Source organism: Lotus japonicus, chromosome 3 (genome assembly GCF_012489685.1).
Source record: "Lotus japonicus ecotype B-129 chromosome 3, LjGifu_v1.2".
NCBI classification, from domain to species: domain Eukaryota; kingdom Viridiplantae; phylum Streptophyta; class Magnoliopsida; order Fabales; family Fabaceae; genus Lotus; species Lotus japonicus.
The window spans coordinates 92510707-92526968 of record NC_080043.1 but is presented as its reverse complement, the minus strand read 5'-3'; the positions used below and the strand labels follow the sequence as shown (position 1 = coordinate 92526968).

General features: G+C 36.5%; 2 protein-coding genes and 1 non-coding gene across 3 annotated transcripts; 2 read left to right on the top strand and 1 right to left on the bottom strand.

Moving 5' to 3' along the window:
* LOC130747470 (probable LRR receptor-like serine/threonine-protein kinase At2g16250) lies at window positions 1–6108 on the top strand. Its single transcript, XM_057600417.1, has 5 exons — window positions 1–514; window positions 721–2617; window positions 3534–3662; window positions 4617–4639; window positions 4876–6108. The coding sequence occupies exons 2-5, from the start codon at window positions 813–815 to the stop codon at window positions 5490–5492; spliced, it is 2574 nt and encodes an 857-aa protein (XP_057456400.1). The 5' UTR covers window positions 1–514; window positions 721–812; the 3' UTR covers window positions 5493–6108.
* A 250-nt stretch (window positions 6109–6358) lies between these two features.
* On the bottom strand, window positions 6359–6430 carry TRNAQ-CUG (transfer RNA glutamine (anticodon CUG)). The gene has a single exon. It is a non-coding gene; the product is annotated as a tRNA-Gln (tRNA).
* A 5401-nt stretch (window positions 6431–11831) lies between these two features.
* On the top strand, window positions 11832–16066 carry LOC130747463 (transcription termination factor MTERF2, chloroplastic). Its single transcript, XM_057600405.1, has 8 exons — window positions 11832–12618; window positions 12815–13223; window positions 13455–13670; window positions 13934–14041; window positions 14453–14727; window positions 14845–15127; window positions 15235–15429; window positions 15551–16066. Exons 1-6 carry the CDS (start codon window positions 11972–11974, stop codon window positions 15074–15076), a joined length of 1887 nt encoding a protein of 628 aa, XP_057456388.1. The 5' UTR covers window positions 11832–11971; the 3' UTR covers window positions 15077–15127; window positions 15235–15429; window positions 15551–16066.
* The last annotated feature ends 196 nt before the right edge of the window (window positions 16067–16262 follow it).

Sequence of the window (16262 nt, the reverse complement as noted above, 5' to 3'; positions counted from 1 at the left end):
TAATGTAAGAACCTAAATACAAAGCCATTTTCCTGTCGTAACTAATACTAGACAGTGACACCTGAGACAGACAACCTTCAAGTTCAAGATGCAGCAGAAACACAAGTTTACTCTTCACTGTTTACATTTTACATAGAAAGAGAGAAAGTGACAACTGAAGAAATAGAGAGAGAGAGTGAAGAACATAATAAAAGGAGTGATGTTGGTGGTGGGAGGGAAGCAGTAGTTTTGTTTATGCACACTCTTAGCTGGACAAGGCGGGATTTCCGGCGGTCAAACCCGCCATACAACCCAACCGGTGCCGTATTCTCTTCTCTCTCTCTCCCTCCCACCAGTTCCACAACACTCTCACTCATTCAATACCATACCATACCCTTCCTTTAATTGTTGAAGAATCATTGGTTTTCCAAGACATAGAGATGAGAAGAAGGAGGAGAAGATGATGAGTAGCAGCACTGAAAGCGTCAAAGATTTGTCACCGCAAAGTTTGAACAATCAAAGCCTCGTGATTAAGGTAACGTAACTCGTTTATTTTTCTTTTCCTTGTTGGAAAGTGAAAGTACAAGACTTTTCACAGAGAGAGAAAACAATTGAATAACCAAATAAATAAATAAATACAACAGTGTTGTTGTTGTTGTTGTTTTTGTTGTTGTTCTTCTTGTTCTCCAATTGTGTTGGTCTATTGTATAACTCTATTCTCCAATTGTGTGTTTATTACAGTTACAGACATTGGTAGATACAAATTTGCATACGTATTTGGGAGTCAGATGGTACTAATGTTTGGATCCTTTGGTCAGCGCTTGTAATAAGACATGGTGAATCTGCTAGGCATGGTGTGGTTTGGACTCTTGTTCTTGTTGCTGTTTAACTTTGAGTTCACATTGGAGCAGGTTGTTGTTGAGCCACTGAGTTCAACCGCGGAGCGAGCTGCGCTGCTCCAGCTTCGATCCTCTTTGGGCTTGAGGAGCAAGGAATGGCCAATAAAGGGTGACCCTTGTTTTATCTGGAGTGGTGTGAGTTGCCAGAATGGTAGTGTTGTTGGCATCAACATCTCTGGCTTTAGAAGAACCAGGCTTGGGAAGCAAAACCCAAAATTTTCTGTGGAAGCCTTAGCCAATCTCACCCTCTTGGAGTTTTTCAATGCCTCCAATTTTCTTCTCCCTGGTGCTATCCCTGATTGGTTTGGTCAGGGGCTACCTTCACTTACAGTGCTAGATCTTCGTTCAAGTTCAATCAATGGTGCTATTCCTTCAAGTTTTGGGAATTTAACAAGCCTCACTAGGCTCTATCTTTCTGATAACAATCTTACTGGGGTGCTTCCTGTTAGTCTTGGTCAACTCTTAGCACTTTCAGTGCTTAATCTTTCCAGAAATGCTCTTAGTGGGTCCCTGCCATCATCAATTGTCTCTCTTGTGAACCTTTCTTCCCTTGATATTTCTGATAATTATTTATCCGGGTCCATTCCCACTACCATTGGGGCACTCTCCAAGTTGCAATACTTGAATCTTTCCAATAATGGCCTAACTTCTTCTGTACCTGCAGAATTGGTCAACCTTAGTGGCTTGGTTGACCTTGATCTTAGTGAGAATTCCTTCTCTGGTGCTTTGCCAGAACAGTTGTGGTCTCTGCCGAGATTGAGCTTCCTGGATGTCTCGAGCAATAACTTCACCGGTCCACTTCCTAATTCTAGTTCAATTTTTAATTCTACTGCTAGGGAGCTCAATATTTCTCATAATATGTTTTATGGAAGCCTCAGTCCTCTGCTTAGAAGGTTCAGTTCCATTGATGTGTCAAACAATTATTTCGAGGGAAGGGTTCTAGACTTCAAGATTGATGTATATCTAGATAGCAATTGCCTCCAAAATGCAACTTATCAGAGGACACCAGTGGAATGTGCATCATTTTATGCTGACAGGGGCCTAACATTTGATAATTTCGGACGACCAAATTCATCAGGAGCTCCAGAAGCAAAAGGCTCTGGGAAGAGCAATAAAAACAAGATAATCTTGGCAGCAGTGTTGGGCGGGGTGGGCTTGATTGCAGTATTGTTGTTACTAGTACTGCTGCTTCTATGCATTCGCAGGAGAAGTAATACAAATCAAAGGGGAAATGGTGTCGGCCCCGCTCCTCCTGGTAGCAGTCCTCCACATCCTGGTGTACCAATCAACTACTCAAATGTTGGAGACTCATTTACATATCATCAGTTGCTCCAGGCCACAGGTGAATTCAAGGATGAAAATCTTATCAAACATGGGCATACTGGGGATCTCTTCAATGGTGTTTTGGAAAATGGGATTCATGTAGTTATCAAAAGGATTGACATTCGTTCGACTAAAAAGGATGATGACTTGTTGGAATTGGATTTTTTCAATAAGGTTTCTCATCCAAGATTTGTTCCCCTGTTGGGTCATTACTTAGAAAATGAGAATGAGAAGTTCCTGGTTTACAAACATATGCCAAATATGGACTTGTCAAATAGCCTGTACTACAAAAAAACGCAATCTGAAGATGATACTTTGAAGTCATTGGACTGGATAACAAGGTTGAAAATTGCCATTGGAGCAGCAGAGGCCCTATCTTATCTGCACCATGAATGTAATCCACCCATTGTTCACAGGTATCTCCAAACTTCCTTCTTCCTCAATTTTGAAGATTTTTTCTACATTTAGTTCCTTCTTTTGAACAAGCTATTCTATTATGAAACAAACCTCATATGATGCATAGGTTTCCTATATCCTCCTCTCTGTAATTTAGTGCCTATATTGTCAGTTTGTTGAATATAGTGTAAACTAGAATTCTGACTTGATGGATTATTCCAAACTCCCTGGATGATTTAGGGAAATTGATAATTACCACTAATTTGGGCAGAATTTGTAGTATTGGGCGGGGAGGGGGGGGGGGGGGGGGGGGGGTTGGAGACAAAAGGAAAAAGTATATTTCATTAGCACTTATTTACTGCAATGCAACTCTTTGTTAAGCGATTTTATTTATGTACTTTTGATACAAAGGCTTGATGATTAATGCGGAAGTTTTTACTCCTATCTAGTTAAATTATAGCACGATAAAGTCATTGGTTGGCAGGGGCTGTGTGATTGATTTATGTCATTGATTTATATTTTAAAAATTCAACACATTTTTATAAAACTGAGTCAAATATATTGACTTTTTAAAAAGTTAACCAATCACATTAAGTGTGTTGGAGTCTTGGAGAGCATGTTTTAAGGAGTGTGTTGGCACTCCTCTTTAAATAAATCTTATGTCCATATCAGTAGTTTTCTGCATATCATCAAGGTTGCTGTAATGAATACCAGCAGATGTTTATTGTTTCTAAATCTTAGGTTCTAAAGTATAAGTTCTGCTTTTTAGACAATTATTACTTTTATTGTGTAACTAAGAAAGATATGGAGATAAGGAACAAATTCAATCAATATATTGTTAGCCTGTATGAAATGAATAACTCACAAGTTTACCGAACAAAAGTTTAAGCTAAATGGTGTGGTTGTAGTGACAACTCCATCTTTTAATTATTGCAGAGATATCCAAGCAAGCAGTATTCTTTTAGATGATAAGTATGAAGTTCGGTTAGGGAGTCTAAGTGAAGCATGCCCTCAAGATGGGGATGCACATCAAAGTAAAATCACTCGGTTGCTGCGGTTGCCTCAGTAAGTACACCACTTACACCTGCATTTGATGAAACTCTTGAAAATGATGTTTGATGGGCATTTAACAATTTATCATGCATTAACATATGATCAAATTGTGCTTCCTTTAGGCTTATCCTTTAAACTATTAATTGATAAAGGCTAATGTTTTGATTGATGTGGTCTATTGCTTTTAGTGTTATTTATGGTTATAACATCCTTTTGCTGCTTTTTAATAAGTGAAATGCTAGCAATACACTCTTCAACACACTTCATGTGATTGATTTATTTTTTAAAAAGTCAACACAATTTTGATAAGTGAGAGAAATATGTTGACTATTTTGAGAATAGACTAATCATAGGAAGTGTGTGAGAGAATGTTCAATAGTGTGTTGCTACCATTCCTCTTCTAATAATAGAAACCACTTACTTGGTTTTCCTAATTCACCGCATAAAATAAATTTAACTAACTTATTTGGACCAAATTAATGCATTATTCTGAATAGGTTTATTTTACCTAGAATCTACCTTAGTGTATAATGTTAGCATGTTTTCAAAATCTGCATCTGACTGTAACATGTTAGTTTCCTTGATTTTTGCTCTTCAAGAATTCTTGTTCTGAGCCCTGTGTACTGGGGGCTAGTTAGTACTGTTGGTTTGGATTATCAAAAGCTGATTCCTTAAAACCTTTGTGGTCCTTGCAAAGTTATTCTCAGTAAAACCATGAAATCTGTTCAAATTTCTGCATCTCGGTGTCTTGTGTCTTACTTACCCCGGCAAAGATGATACTTTTCTTAATACCATGTAGCAGTTTACTATAGTAGTTTTCGTTTCCTTTTCATTTTCTTCCTCTATTGCTTTGTGGTTCATTTGCATTAATTTATATTGATGTGTGCATATCATCTTATTTGCAAATGCGTATTATTACTCATAAAAATGTATATCTAATATCTTATTTCTCATGTTAATATGCAGGCCCTCTGAACAAGCCACAACTGGTAAGTAGAAAATCATGAATATTTTTTGGCACAGATTTGTAGTTAGTTCTATGTCTTGACTCTTGACTTTACCTCTTATTATTTTCTTTCTTACTTGACACTTGTTGTTATGATTTGTTTCGGTACATGTTATATTTTAATATCATTTGAAGTTGTGATTGTGTTGATACTTGAGTGAATAGAAGAGTTGATTTTTTTCTATGAATTTTTGACAAAGTTTGTGTACTTGAAACCAGGTACATCAACATCAGTTTGTGCCTATGACGTGTATTGCTTTGGGAAAGTGTTACTTGAACTGGTGACCGGCAAGCTAGGAATTAGTGCCTCCAGTGTTGCTGAAGAAAAACAATGGTTGGATCAGGTGCTACCTCACATTCATATTTATGACAAGGAGCTCTTGACAAAAATAGTGGATCCGTCTCTGATGGTGGATGATGATCTCTTAGAGGAAGTGTGGGCAATGGCGATTGTTGCCAAGTCTTGCCTAAATCCCAAATCTTCAAGAAGACCCCCTATGAAATATGTTCTCAGGGCTTTGGAAAACCCTCTCAGAGTTGTGAGGGAAGAAAGTTTCAGCTCATCGCGGCTCAGAACAACCTCTTCTAGAAGCTCTTGGAATGCTGCATTGTTTGGTAGTTGGCGCCATAGCTCATCGGATGTGACAGTGATTCCACCAGCCTCTGGTACACGAGTAGAAGGAGGAAGCAGTTTAAAGCGTTCCGGTACTACCGGCTCGCAGGGTAGCTTCCCGAACACTGGAGGTGACGTGTCATCACCTCGCGGGCGGCACTCGAGGGAGATATTCCCAGAACCACCTGGAGCTGATGATGTTGAGAGGCAGGAGCTGGAGTAACTGAAGTAAACATTGTTCAGTAACATGTTACAGCAGGATTTCCATTCCCATTGCTGTTTGCTAATACCACATGCTCTTTAGTACATGTTTGGAAATCTTCTTACAAATAAACTTCAAGGTAAAATCAACTAAGGGGAGAAGCTTATGTGAGTAGCTTCAAGGTGTCAGAATTAATTCTGAGGAAAAAGAAGTTGATCCAAACATGCTATTATTTGTTTTGGGCATTGCTTGTGTATTGGAAGTGGAAGGTGCATAGTGTACATTTCTGTGGTCAAAGTTGCATTCAGATTTCTTGAACTTGTCCCTATTCAAAGGATACTTGTATTTCTTTATAAGTGAGTTTTGGACACACAAACTTGGGTGTATTGACAGATATAGAGAGCCAGAAGGCAGAGTGCTATAGTAGATTAGAACACTTCGGCTGCTTGTTAGAAACAAACAAGCCACAAATTTTTCCTCTTGTAATTGATTTTTTATTTGATTAACTCCATTGTCAGACTCTAGAGTCTTGTCTTGGAATGTAAATTTGGATGATCCTATTTGTTGTTATTCTGGAAAAAAGGGACAGCATAAAGAAATGTTATACAGATTCTTTTGGCTCTGAATCAATTTGTTGGCTTATTGAATTAAGAGCAGTGACCAAACTTTGTTGTGAATTCAGTCATGTGAGTATGCAATCAGTTATTCTGCTCTTTCCCCATAAGTTTATGGTTATTTTATTTTTGGCAAATCTCAATTTGACCTTGAACATAAATTAACCAGTTTAAATTTACTTTTAACTGTTTATGTCCTCATCAAATTTGTATGGGTAAGTAACGCCAAAAGAACTGCAATTCTAAAAAAAAATCACAAAGTTATCAAAAAAGAGGTCCTACCGAGATTTGAACTCGGGTTACTGGATTCAGAGTCCAATGTCCTGACCACTAGACCATAGGACCTTGTTGTTTGTTTAGTCTCGTATAAATATATTACAACTATTAATTTTAAATTTCCTCGCCGCTCCCTAGCTTTTCACTTCTAGTTATGTTTGGAAAAATACAAAAAAGTAATAAGTACATTAAAGCTGACAAATTAATTTTAACAAAAGTATGAAATTCTAAATACTTGATAAATTTAAAATGCTAGAAAGGATATGCTTATTTAATTTGTACTTACAATACAAATATATTTTTCATTATAATTTTAGTTTTTAACTTAATTTTGAATTTACATCTATATTATAAATTTAAAAAATTTATTCAGGAAACGAGGTATCAGCTCTTTCTCAATTATTTTAACATAAATCAAAGTGATATAAAGTGATTAAACTATATGATTAAAGCAAATACTATAGTTTCACCTTTTTTTTTTAAGTAAAACTCATAATATTAAACTGAAAAAGTTGTATCTTGAAAAAACATGTTGAACACAAGAGGGTGGATCATTCCACCACAAATGAGAAGGAAAACTACAAGCAAGAGAAGCTAAGGATCATTCCACCCACAAGTGAGAAGGAAAACTACAAGCAAGAGAAGCTATAGAATGAGCAACACCATTGACATGGTGTCTCACATGAGAAAAGAAAATTAAGAACAAGTTTAAAGCTAAAGATCCACAATCCTATATGACAATGCAACCTTTATATAAGGGGACCACATTGAAGATTCATAGCCCTGATCACAATTCCAAATCAGATTGAACAATTAAGTTATTAACTAGACTAAGACCCGCGCGATGCGCGGTGGATGAAATGAATTATTTTTCTTGTTAGAGTCAAAAGTGATACTTTATATGAAATAGTCATGCAGTCTTGTAAATATAGCTATACTTTAGTTAATCTTAATATATTAGAAGTAAGAAAATTAAATGACTTTGAAACAAATTTTCATTTTATCATAAATTAAATGACTAAACCCTAAACCCTAAACAAATTAAATGACTTTGTACATGTATTGAATGGAATAATTTTTCATTTAACTAATAAGATATGATATGAAGACAGTAAAAAAGAGCAAATACTTCATTGAAAGGGAATTTGAATTTCAACCTTTGTAAGGTGGTAGAAGATGAGATGTGCAACATTCAAAAGTTAAAATGTGTAAATTACAAAAATGACAGTTAATTAATGTTATGTCCTATTGTATGTTATGGTGAGGCCTTCTTTGCACTTTTGCCCTTCCTTGCATTTTGTTTGCTCCTATAGTAGATGTTTTTGGCTCTTATATTGCAATTCCTTAGCCAAGCATTGGTTTTTAAGGAAATTTCATGGCAGTACAAACACATATATGTAGCAAGCATGTGGGTTTCTAAGTCGTGGCAGTACAAACATATATAGCAATACAAACACAGATATAAAAGGAAGTTTGAGCTTTCCTTTTTCAATTTAAGATGGGAACTAAAACTTTTATCCAAGTTTCTTAATGTCAATCTAGATTTCTACATCGTGACATTCACAAGTAACCTGAATATTACATGGTTTAGTATTCAGAAAAGTAAAAAGGATTACATCATAAGTTCTTATTAAGAATGACATGGTACATGTATAAACTGTTATACATGTCTCTAGACATGAAGCTAAGGTGTCATAATACTGATCATATTTGGCAATTTCTTGTTTTCTCAACTTCACTTCAGGACATGAGAGATTAAAGATATCCCCTTTCCTTTCAACATCAAATTGCATCTTAGAACATTTCCTAAAGACTACATTTGAACTTGAAACCTGCATGCACGAGTTTCATCGAAATTAAAGTTGGCATCTTGACACCATTAATTTCCTCCAACTTGCTAGAAGAAGAAAACATATTTGAAATTAGTTATACATTGGTTCGCCCTGACTTCTTCAAGAACTCCATCATTATCATGGAGATACTTGACAACCATCATTGCAGTAGCACGCTGATACAGTTTCATAACTTGAGTATAAGAATGTGATTATTTGATCAATTATCTATTTATCATTAAGTTTATACTTAAGGTCCCCATCTCTCATGAGTTGATCAAGAATGTCAGTGTGAATACAAGTAATCATAAACTGGTGAGGATGACTGTATTAAAAAAATAAACTCTTTAGAGAACAATTTAATAAACTTATTTTGTAAGCAACTACTCTACTCTATCATAACATGGGGCATAAAAAATTTGATGCAAAGTTGGAAGATAAGGAAGATAGAGACACGTCACCTTATTTTTATAATAATATAAAAATTATGAAAAAAATGAAGGTTTTCTGCTTAAAGAGATACCATTTAGGCAAAGCTACTTTCTTGAATACCATCATATCTTCAAGGTAAAGTCATATCTATGACAACGATCTTCTCAAGATGACTTTGAAGAGAAATCTGTTCGCAAAACTTCTCTTCTCCTACAAGACCATCAACAATAGCTGGTGTCCGAGAAAGCTAGTAGTCTGGTACTCAAGACAGGATCCAGGTTTGTACCATTCTGCCAACATGTAAACCTGAAGAGTTGGAGGAAAAAATTGTTTAGACACAACTATAAAGTAACACTAAATTTCAATACTAATGATCAATAAAAATATCTGACTGCTGATGGTTCTTGTTGCAACCTCGTTGCTCAAACCTTGTTTCTTGAAAAAGAAAATGCTCAGTAGATTTTGCCTGGCAATAGAAGACCTTGGCAGGAAAAGAAAGTTGAGTCCTACTGTAAAAAAGGAAAGTTCAAGATTCTGCTATATATAGAGATCAGGAAAAAAAATAGAAATATGAAAAGCTTGAATCAGTAAATAGAGAGTGAACAGAAAAATAGCAAAACAATAAAGCATGAGGGCATAGTCTATGCTATTTAGACAGTTTTTATTTGGGATTTGGCAATGGATACCCAATTTAACATAGACACAGATTCTATTCTGCATCCACAAATCCTAAACATAAGCTCACTCAACTGAACCCTTTTAGACTTACCTCCTCCACCTTGATTCTCTGAGGTTGTGTTTGGATGGGGGAATATTTGAGGGGAATGTAATTTTAGAGGGTATTTTAAATCCCTTCAATTAAAATACCTTGTTTGGATATCTAATGTGGAGAATTCTCAAATTACTAGTAATTAAATGAGGTATTTTACTCAATAGGATTTAGGGTAATTGAAATCACCTCAAAATAGGAGGAATTTCAAATTCTTCATCTCTCCCTTAACCCTATCTAAATTCAGTAAAAAAAATTAATCTCGGCTAAAAACCTTAAAATCGGCCATAAACTCGAAAGTCAACCAAAAACTCAAAAATCGGCCCAAAACCCTAAAAATTGGCCTGACACTCAAAAATCGGCCGAAAACAGAAAGATGGTCCAAAACCCTAAAAATCGATCCGACTATCAAAAATCGGCTGAAAACTCGAAAGTCAGCACAAAACCCTAAAAATTTGCCGATAACCCTAAGAATCGGCAGAAAACGTGAAAGTCGGCATGAAACTCAAAAATTGACCCAAAACCCTAAACTCGGCCGAAAACTCAAAAATCGGCCCAAAACCTTAAAAATCAGCAAAAAACTCAAAAATCGGCACAAAACCCTAAAAATCGGCCCGACACACAAAAATTGACCGAAAACCCAAAATCGGCCCATAACCCTAAAATTTGGCCGATAACCCTAAGAATCGGCCGAAAACGTGAAAGTTTGGCCGAAACTCAAAAATCAACCCAAAACCCTAAAATCGGCCGAAAACTCAAAAATCGGCCCAAAACCCTAAAAATCGGCTGAAAACTCAAAAATCGGAACAAAACCCTAAATATCGGCCGAAAACCTGAAAGTTGACCCAAAACCCTAAAAATGGGCTCGATTCTAAAAAATCGGCCGAAAACTCGAAATTCGGCACAAAACCCTAAAAATCGGCCGAAAACCCGAAAGGTCGGGTTTTAGGTTTTTCGGTCAATTTTTGAGCGTCGGGTTGATTTTTAGGGTTTTGTGCCGACTTTTAAGGTTTCGGTCTATTTTTGAGAGTCGGGCTGATTTTTAGGGTTTTCGGCCGATTATATTAAGATAAAAACAATTAAATGAAGGAAATTCATTTATATTACCCAAACAAAGAATTTTACAATTGAGCGAATTTCAACATTTTATCCAAACAATAAAATTTGAAATTCAAGGGAATTCAATTGAATCATTTGAATTCCCTAGCATTTAAAATCCCTCGAATTTCTACAATCCCTCATCCAAACACAACCTGAGGGTTTTTGAAATGAAAATTCATAAATTGAAAGCATAGACATATGTACATCTAGAAATTAAAATTAGTGCAAGAAACCATTTAGAAAGTGTATAAAAGATTGATGTATAATAACCATCTTGAGTGCAATAATCACCATCTTGAATTGCAAGACTCTTTTCAAATGACTGCAAATTTATTTATGGAAAAAAATGTATACAAAATCCGATGAGGGATCAAGATGATAATAGTATAAGATTAGAAAAATTATAAAATGAAAGTGAAATTTCCAAATTAAATTAATTGTATCAAAACTGGCAAGCATCTCAGAGCATCACTCTGCATAATGGTAATAGACAACATACTAACAAAAGAATAACAATAACAATTTGTTCATCAGCAGGTGAAATCATTTTGAAACAGAGAAGGAAGAGATAAAACGTCAAAGAGGAAGCAAACCAGATGCGTGAACGGCGGTGGTTTTTGTCCTAGCGAGAGTAGGCGGCGACGGCGCTGGACGAACGAAGGCAGCGCTGGGTGAAGGTGACAGCGCGAGGTTGCAGGGAGCACGATTTGGAAAGAGAGAGGAGTGCGGTTGTGAAAGCGATTTGGTGGTTGTAGCTCAGTTTGTGAGAGAATGGAAGTGGCGGCGGCAGCGCCGCAAGCTAAGAGGAGGTGGCATTCTATATCAGCGCGTCCCCTAAAAAAATAGTCTTGAATAATTGCTCGATCTGCAAGAGAGGGGAAAATAGAAGAACGCAAAAAAACGAAGCATAGAAATGGCAAGGGTTCAGTTGATATTTGATAATATGCTGTGTAAAATGGTAGGAGATGCAAGAGTATGACACGTAATTAAAAAGTCTGATGTGGCAAATTTATGTGAGAATAAGAATGATGATTTGGCAGCGCTACATTACGCGCTTCACAATTACTATGTTATGAAATATTAATAATTTGATGAAATCGCAGTTTTAAGATGGAGTTTCATCGGACTAATATAGTCATTTGCTTTCTATATTGTACAAATCATTATTCTCCTTAACAAATATTTATATTTTGATCAAACAAGCTAACTCAAGATCAATCATATTATGAAATCCACTATTTTTATTTTTATTTTTCATCTCTCTATTTGTACTAATTTTTGAAAAAAGTAAAATGCAAAATATCTTTGTCTGTCTCCTATCTAGGAGATATCCAAGTTTATGATGTTCTTGTTAACCAGAACAAACGAAATCTCGAAATGAAGAGTGGTCACTGTTAACTGCAAACTCTTATCCATTACCATCTCTTCCATTCATAACCACCTTTAGCTTCCTTCAGCTAACAAGAAGAACCAGAGATGCTTCTTTCATGTCAAAAATTCTACAACCTTTACCTTCCATGCTCCTCCTCCTCCTCCAACTTCTCCAACCCATCATCCACCATTGTCAGTTGCCAAAACCAAAACGAGCACCACCCCATTATCCGCACACACAACTCCAAGTCCTCCTCCTTTCTCCTCCACAACCTTTCCCTCAAGGAAGACGACGATCACCCTTCACTCTCTGAGCTTCAAGACACAACACCCCATGAAGAAAAGGTGAAGCTCTTGGAACTTTCACTCGTTAGGAAGAGAACCCCTCGATTCCCTGGCTCAATCTATGCTCAATCTCCCAGTGACCCTGATGTGGGTTCTTCTCTTCCCCCTCTGCGTACTCTGTTTCGGTCAAGTGATGGTGAAGATAAGGGTGAGGAAGAGGAGATGATCATGCGCGCGCTTCAGATTCGTAGGAAGGTTACAGAAGAGATTTTCAAGGAAGTGATGGAGAAAAAGGGGAAATTTGGAATCACGTATGTCAACAATTTGACTCGCAGGTTGGGTGGTTTCATTGATTTCATCATGATTGAAGCTGCTAATTTGAAAAGGTTGCCGGAGTATTCTCAATCCACCTTCAATCTACGCGCTATAACCGTCATTGATGACTCTCAGGTTGTGTCACTTGTCAGGTATGAACTAGATTGATGTAAGTTTGTTGCCATTTGAAGTTGTTTGTAAGCTGTTTGTTTAATTGTTTGTGTGAATTGTGAAACTGAATTGTGTGTTTGGTGATTTCATGTGTGCTAGTTGTTTCTTAATGGGGTTACATGTGTAGGATTTTAGCTTTAAATGATTGTGTTTGATTGTGTTTCTTCAATTCTCTAGATGGTTGAAGCATAATGCAATGTCATATCCTCAGATAGCAAAGCTCATTTTGATGTCAAGAGGAAACCTTGAGTTGATAAGGAACCGTGTTGAGTGGTTGAAGTCGGTGCTTGTGAAAGGAGACTTTATCGGGGAAGCAATGTTGAAGGCTGGAGATAATATTTTGCAGCGCAGCAATGAGGAGCTGGATGAGATTGTTGGGTATTTAGAATCTAATGGAGTCAGGAGGGATTGGAGGGGTTATGTCATGAGTAGATGTCCTCAATTGTTGTCTTACAGCATAGAAGAAGTGAAGGCACGTGTCCATTTCTATCGAGATATGGGTTTGGATGAGAAGGATTTTGGCACAATGGTTTTTGAATTTCCTAAAGCACTTGGTTTCTATACTCTGGAGGAAATGAACCAAAAGGTACATAAGTTTTTAACAAACTTTCAAGTCTCAAACTCAAAGTCATCTGGCAATATATCCTCATTTTCTTCTCCCATACTTTACCAGTTTATTCAGTTTTAGTAGCATCCAAGTCGAACATAAAGCAAGTTTGCCAGCTTAAAGATATACTTTATTTTGATATGCATGCTGGTAATTGTTTCTGATATGTAGATGTACAATAAAGTGTGATTGTGCAATTATAAATTTCAGGTTGATTACTTAAAAGAATTTGGGCTTGAAAGTAAGGATGTTGGCAAATTGCTTGCAGTTAGACCACAACTGATGGCGTGCAGCATTGAAGAACAATGGAAACCTCTTGTTAAGTATCTCTACTATTATGGGATCACCCGAGATGGTATGAAGAGAATGCTTACCCTTAAACCAATGGTCTTTTGTGCTGACTTGCAGATGACTATTGTGCCAAAGGTATGCAAACACCGTTTTTATTTGTTTCCCTTATCAGTTGTGTGAGGCTTGTGGTTAAGGTGGAAGCTGGTACAATCTAGTAGTATTTCATACTGGGGTTCCATTTTATTATCATCATTTTCATTCCTCCAGCTCCTGAAATCTAGATGTTAATGTATTCGTAAATATGATGTTTAATAGATTCAGAAACTAAAATTTCCGATGGTGTTTGTCTTGATTTCTGATGATAATTCTGACAATTTGTTGCTTATTTTATCATGAAGGTACAATTTTTTCAGGACATAGGGGTTCGAAATGAAGCAATTGGCAACATGCTTGTAAAATTTCCTACTCTACTCACTTACAGCCTGCTCAAGAAGATTAGGCCAGTGGTATGTCCTTTACTTCACAGCTACAAAATTTGTTACTATTAAGTTATTTTTCCAAAGATTCACTGTTTTAATAGTGTTTTTTTTAATATTAAAAGAATAGTCTGCATAATAATGTTGAAGAAAACCGGCTACGATGTGATTGGGGCCCCTCAGTTTTACATTTCAATGCTGTGATAAAAGTATGTCAGTAACCAATCTCATACCTTATACGCACATGAAACTATCTCCACAAATGATAAACTGGTGGGTTGCAAATGAGAACTCAAGCAGCAAGTGCTACTAACATGTTCTTCCTGTCACGTAGCAGTGATTTCTATTCAGACATAATAAATCACAATAATCATATATCAATAAACTGACTGATATAGAGACCTCATTTGTCTCATCTGCTGAAATATTCTTGTTGTATAGGTCATATTCTTGTTGACCAAGGCTGGAGTCAGGGACAAAGATATTGGCAAGGTTGTAGCTCTTGGACCTGAGCTCTTGGGATGCAGCATAGTACATAAGCTTGACGTAAATGTGAAATATTTTTTGTCTCTTGGCATACGCCTTCCGCAATTGGGTGAAATGATTGCGGATTTTCCAATGCTGCTCAGATACAATATAGATGTCCTTCGACCTAAGTATAGTTATTTGCGGAGAACCATGGTCCGGACTTTGCAAGATCTCATCGAGTTTCCAAGGTATTGTAGAATGATATTTTGACCAGAGATAATTTGTAAAAATCTTGTTTGATTCTTAACATTTTTTATTCAATTGCATGGTTGCCTTCAACTATCCAACTCCCTTGCTGTTAACAGGTTTTTAAGCTATTCTCTTGATGGCCGAATTATCCCAAGGCACAAGGTTCTGGTGGAGAATCAGATTAATGTGAAGCTAAGATACATGTTGGCTTGCAGTGATGAAGAGTTTAACAAAATGGTCAAGACTATGGTTAGAAAACGCCAGAAATTTCAATCTTCTGTCATGGAGGAGGATGCTAATCATCCACAATCAGTTATTACCAGTGAGATTACAACACTCGAGACATGAAAAAAAACAATAAATGGCTCTGTGGATAGCCAAATGGTAATTCAGTTTTTGGTAAGTAAAACCATATACTATTTTTACTGTCTTCACCAGTCAGACAAGTATCAGAAAATCATGATTGTTCTTCTCAAAGATGGAGGTGCTAAATGATTCTGTAACAGATGACAAGAGCAGCAGAAACACCTTAGTGGAGGAAAAGGAACTCCTGTGTCTTAGTAAACAAAAAGAAGCTTGCAATTTATCATCCACGGCATCACTTGTAAAGATAGAACTGCTGTAGAGTGTGCTAATGAAACATACCACTGCAGAATAGAGTTTTGGAGACCTGACCTATGTACTTCTTGCAATGATTTGAGGTATATGCTCACAACACACAAATGTACTTCTACTACTTGTTACTATGTTCATTTTTGTCACATGTCGGTTTTGCTCTTTCTTCATTTTATCTTAATTTTTGACCTGATTTTCCCCCAACAGGAGAGCAGGAAAACATTTGACTGTTGTGCAATTGAATAATCTGTCTGAACATGTAATCATGGTCGCCATTCTTGCGCTAGAGAGGAGCTGAACACCAAACTTTTCCCTTATGGAATATCAAGACTCAAATTTATATACAAAACCCAGTTAAATCTATCTTGATCAGCATTTCTGTTAACAGCAGCATTGTTGCATGCTCTTTGAGGACAAGATATCATTCCAAGGCATAACAAATATTTCCAGCCCTTGAGATATTTTTTGTAAATATAAATCAGTTAGTATTCATAAATAACATGGTTGCAGTTATTATGTCTCGTTTTTTGTCTTTAAGCTATTTTATCAATCATGTATTGTTCCAATGCGTGTAATAATTCTGTGTCACTAGCATTATGACAGTAGAAGTGACATTTTCCTATGAGTTGTGTAGAATCCTTGGACGAGTCCTTGATTTCACTGCCCGTACCAGTGAAATTGAAGACTGCCAACAAATGATTTTGGATAAGCCTTTTGAACTACTATCTATTATCGCTATCATAGTAATCCTTACTCTATTCATTTGGTCAACTTTTAAGACTCTTGCACAAGTGAGTGCACGGAAAATCCAAGCAAGTCCTTATCGTAAGCGTGACTCACATTTTGTGTGACTTGCACAAATGTAGCCTAACAAAAGAAAACACTTGAATATGTATTGGATTGCCTCCCCACTTTTAAC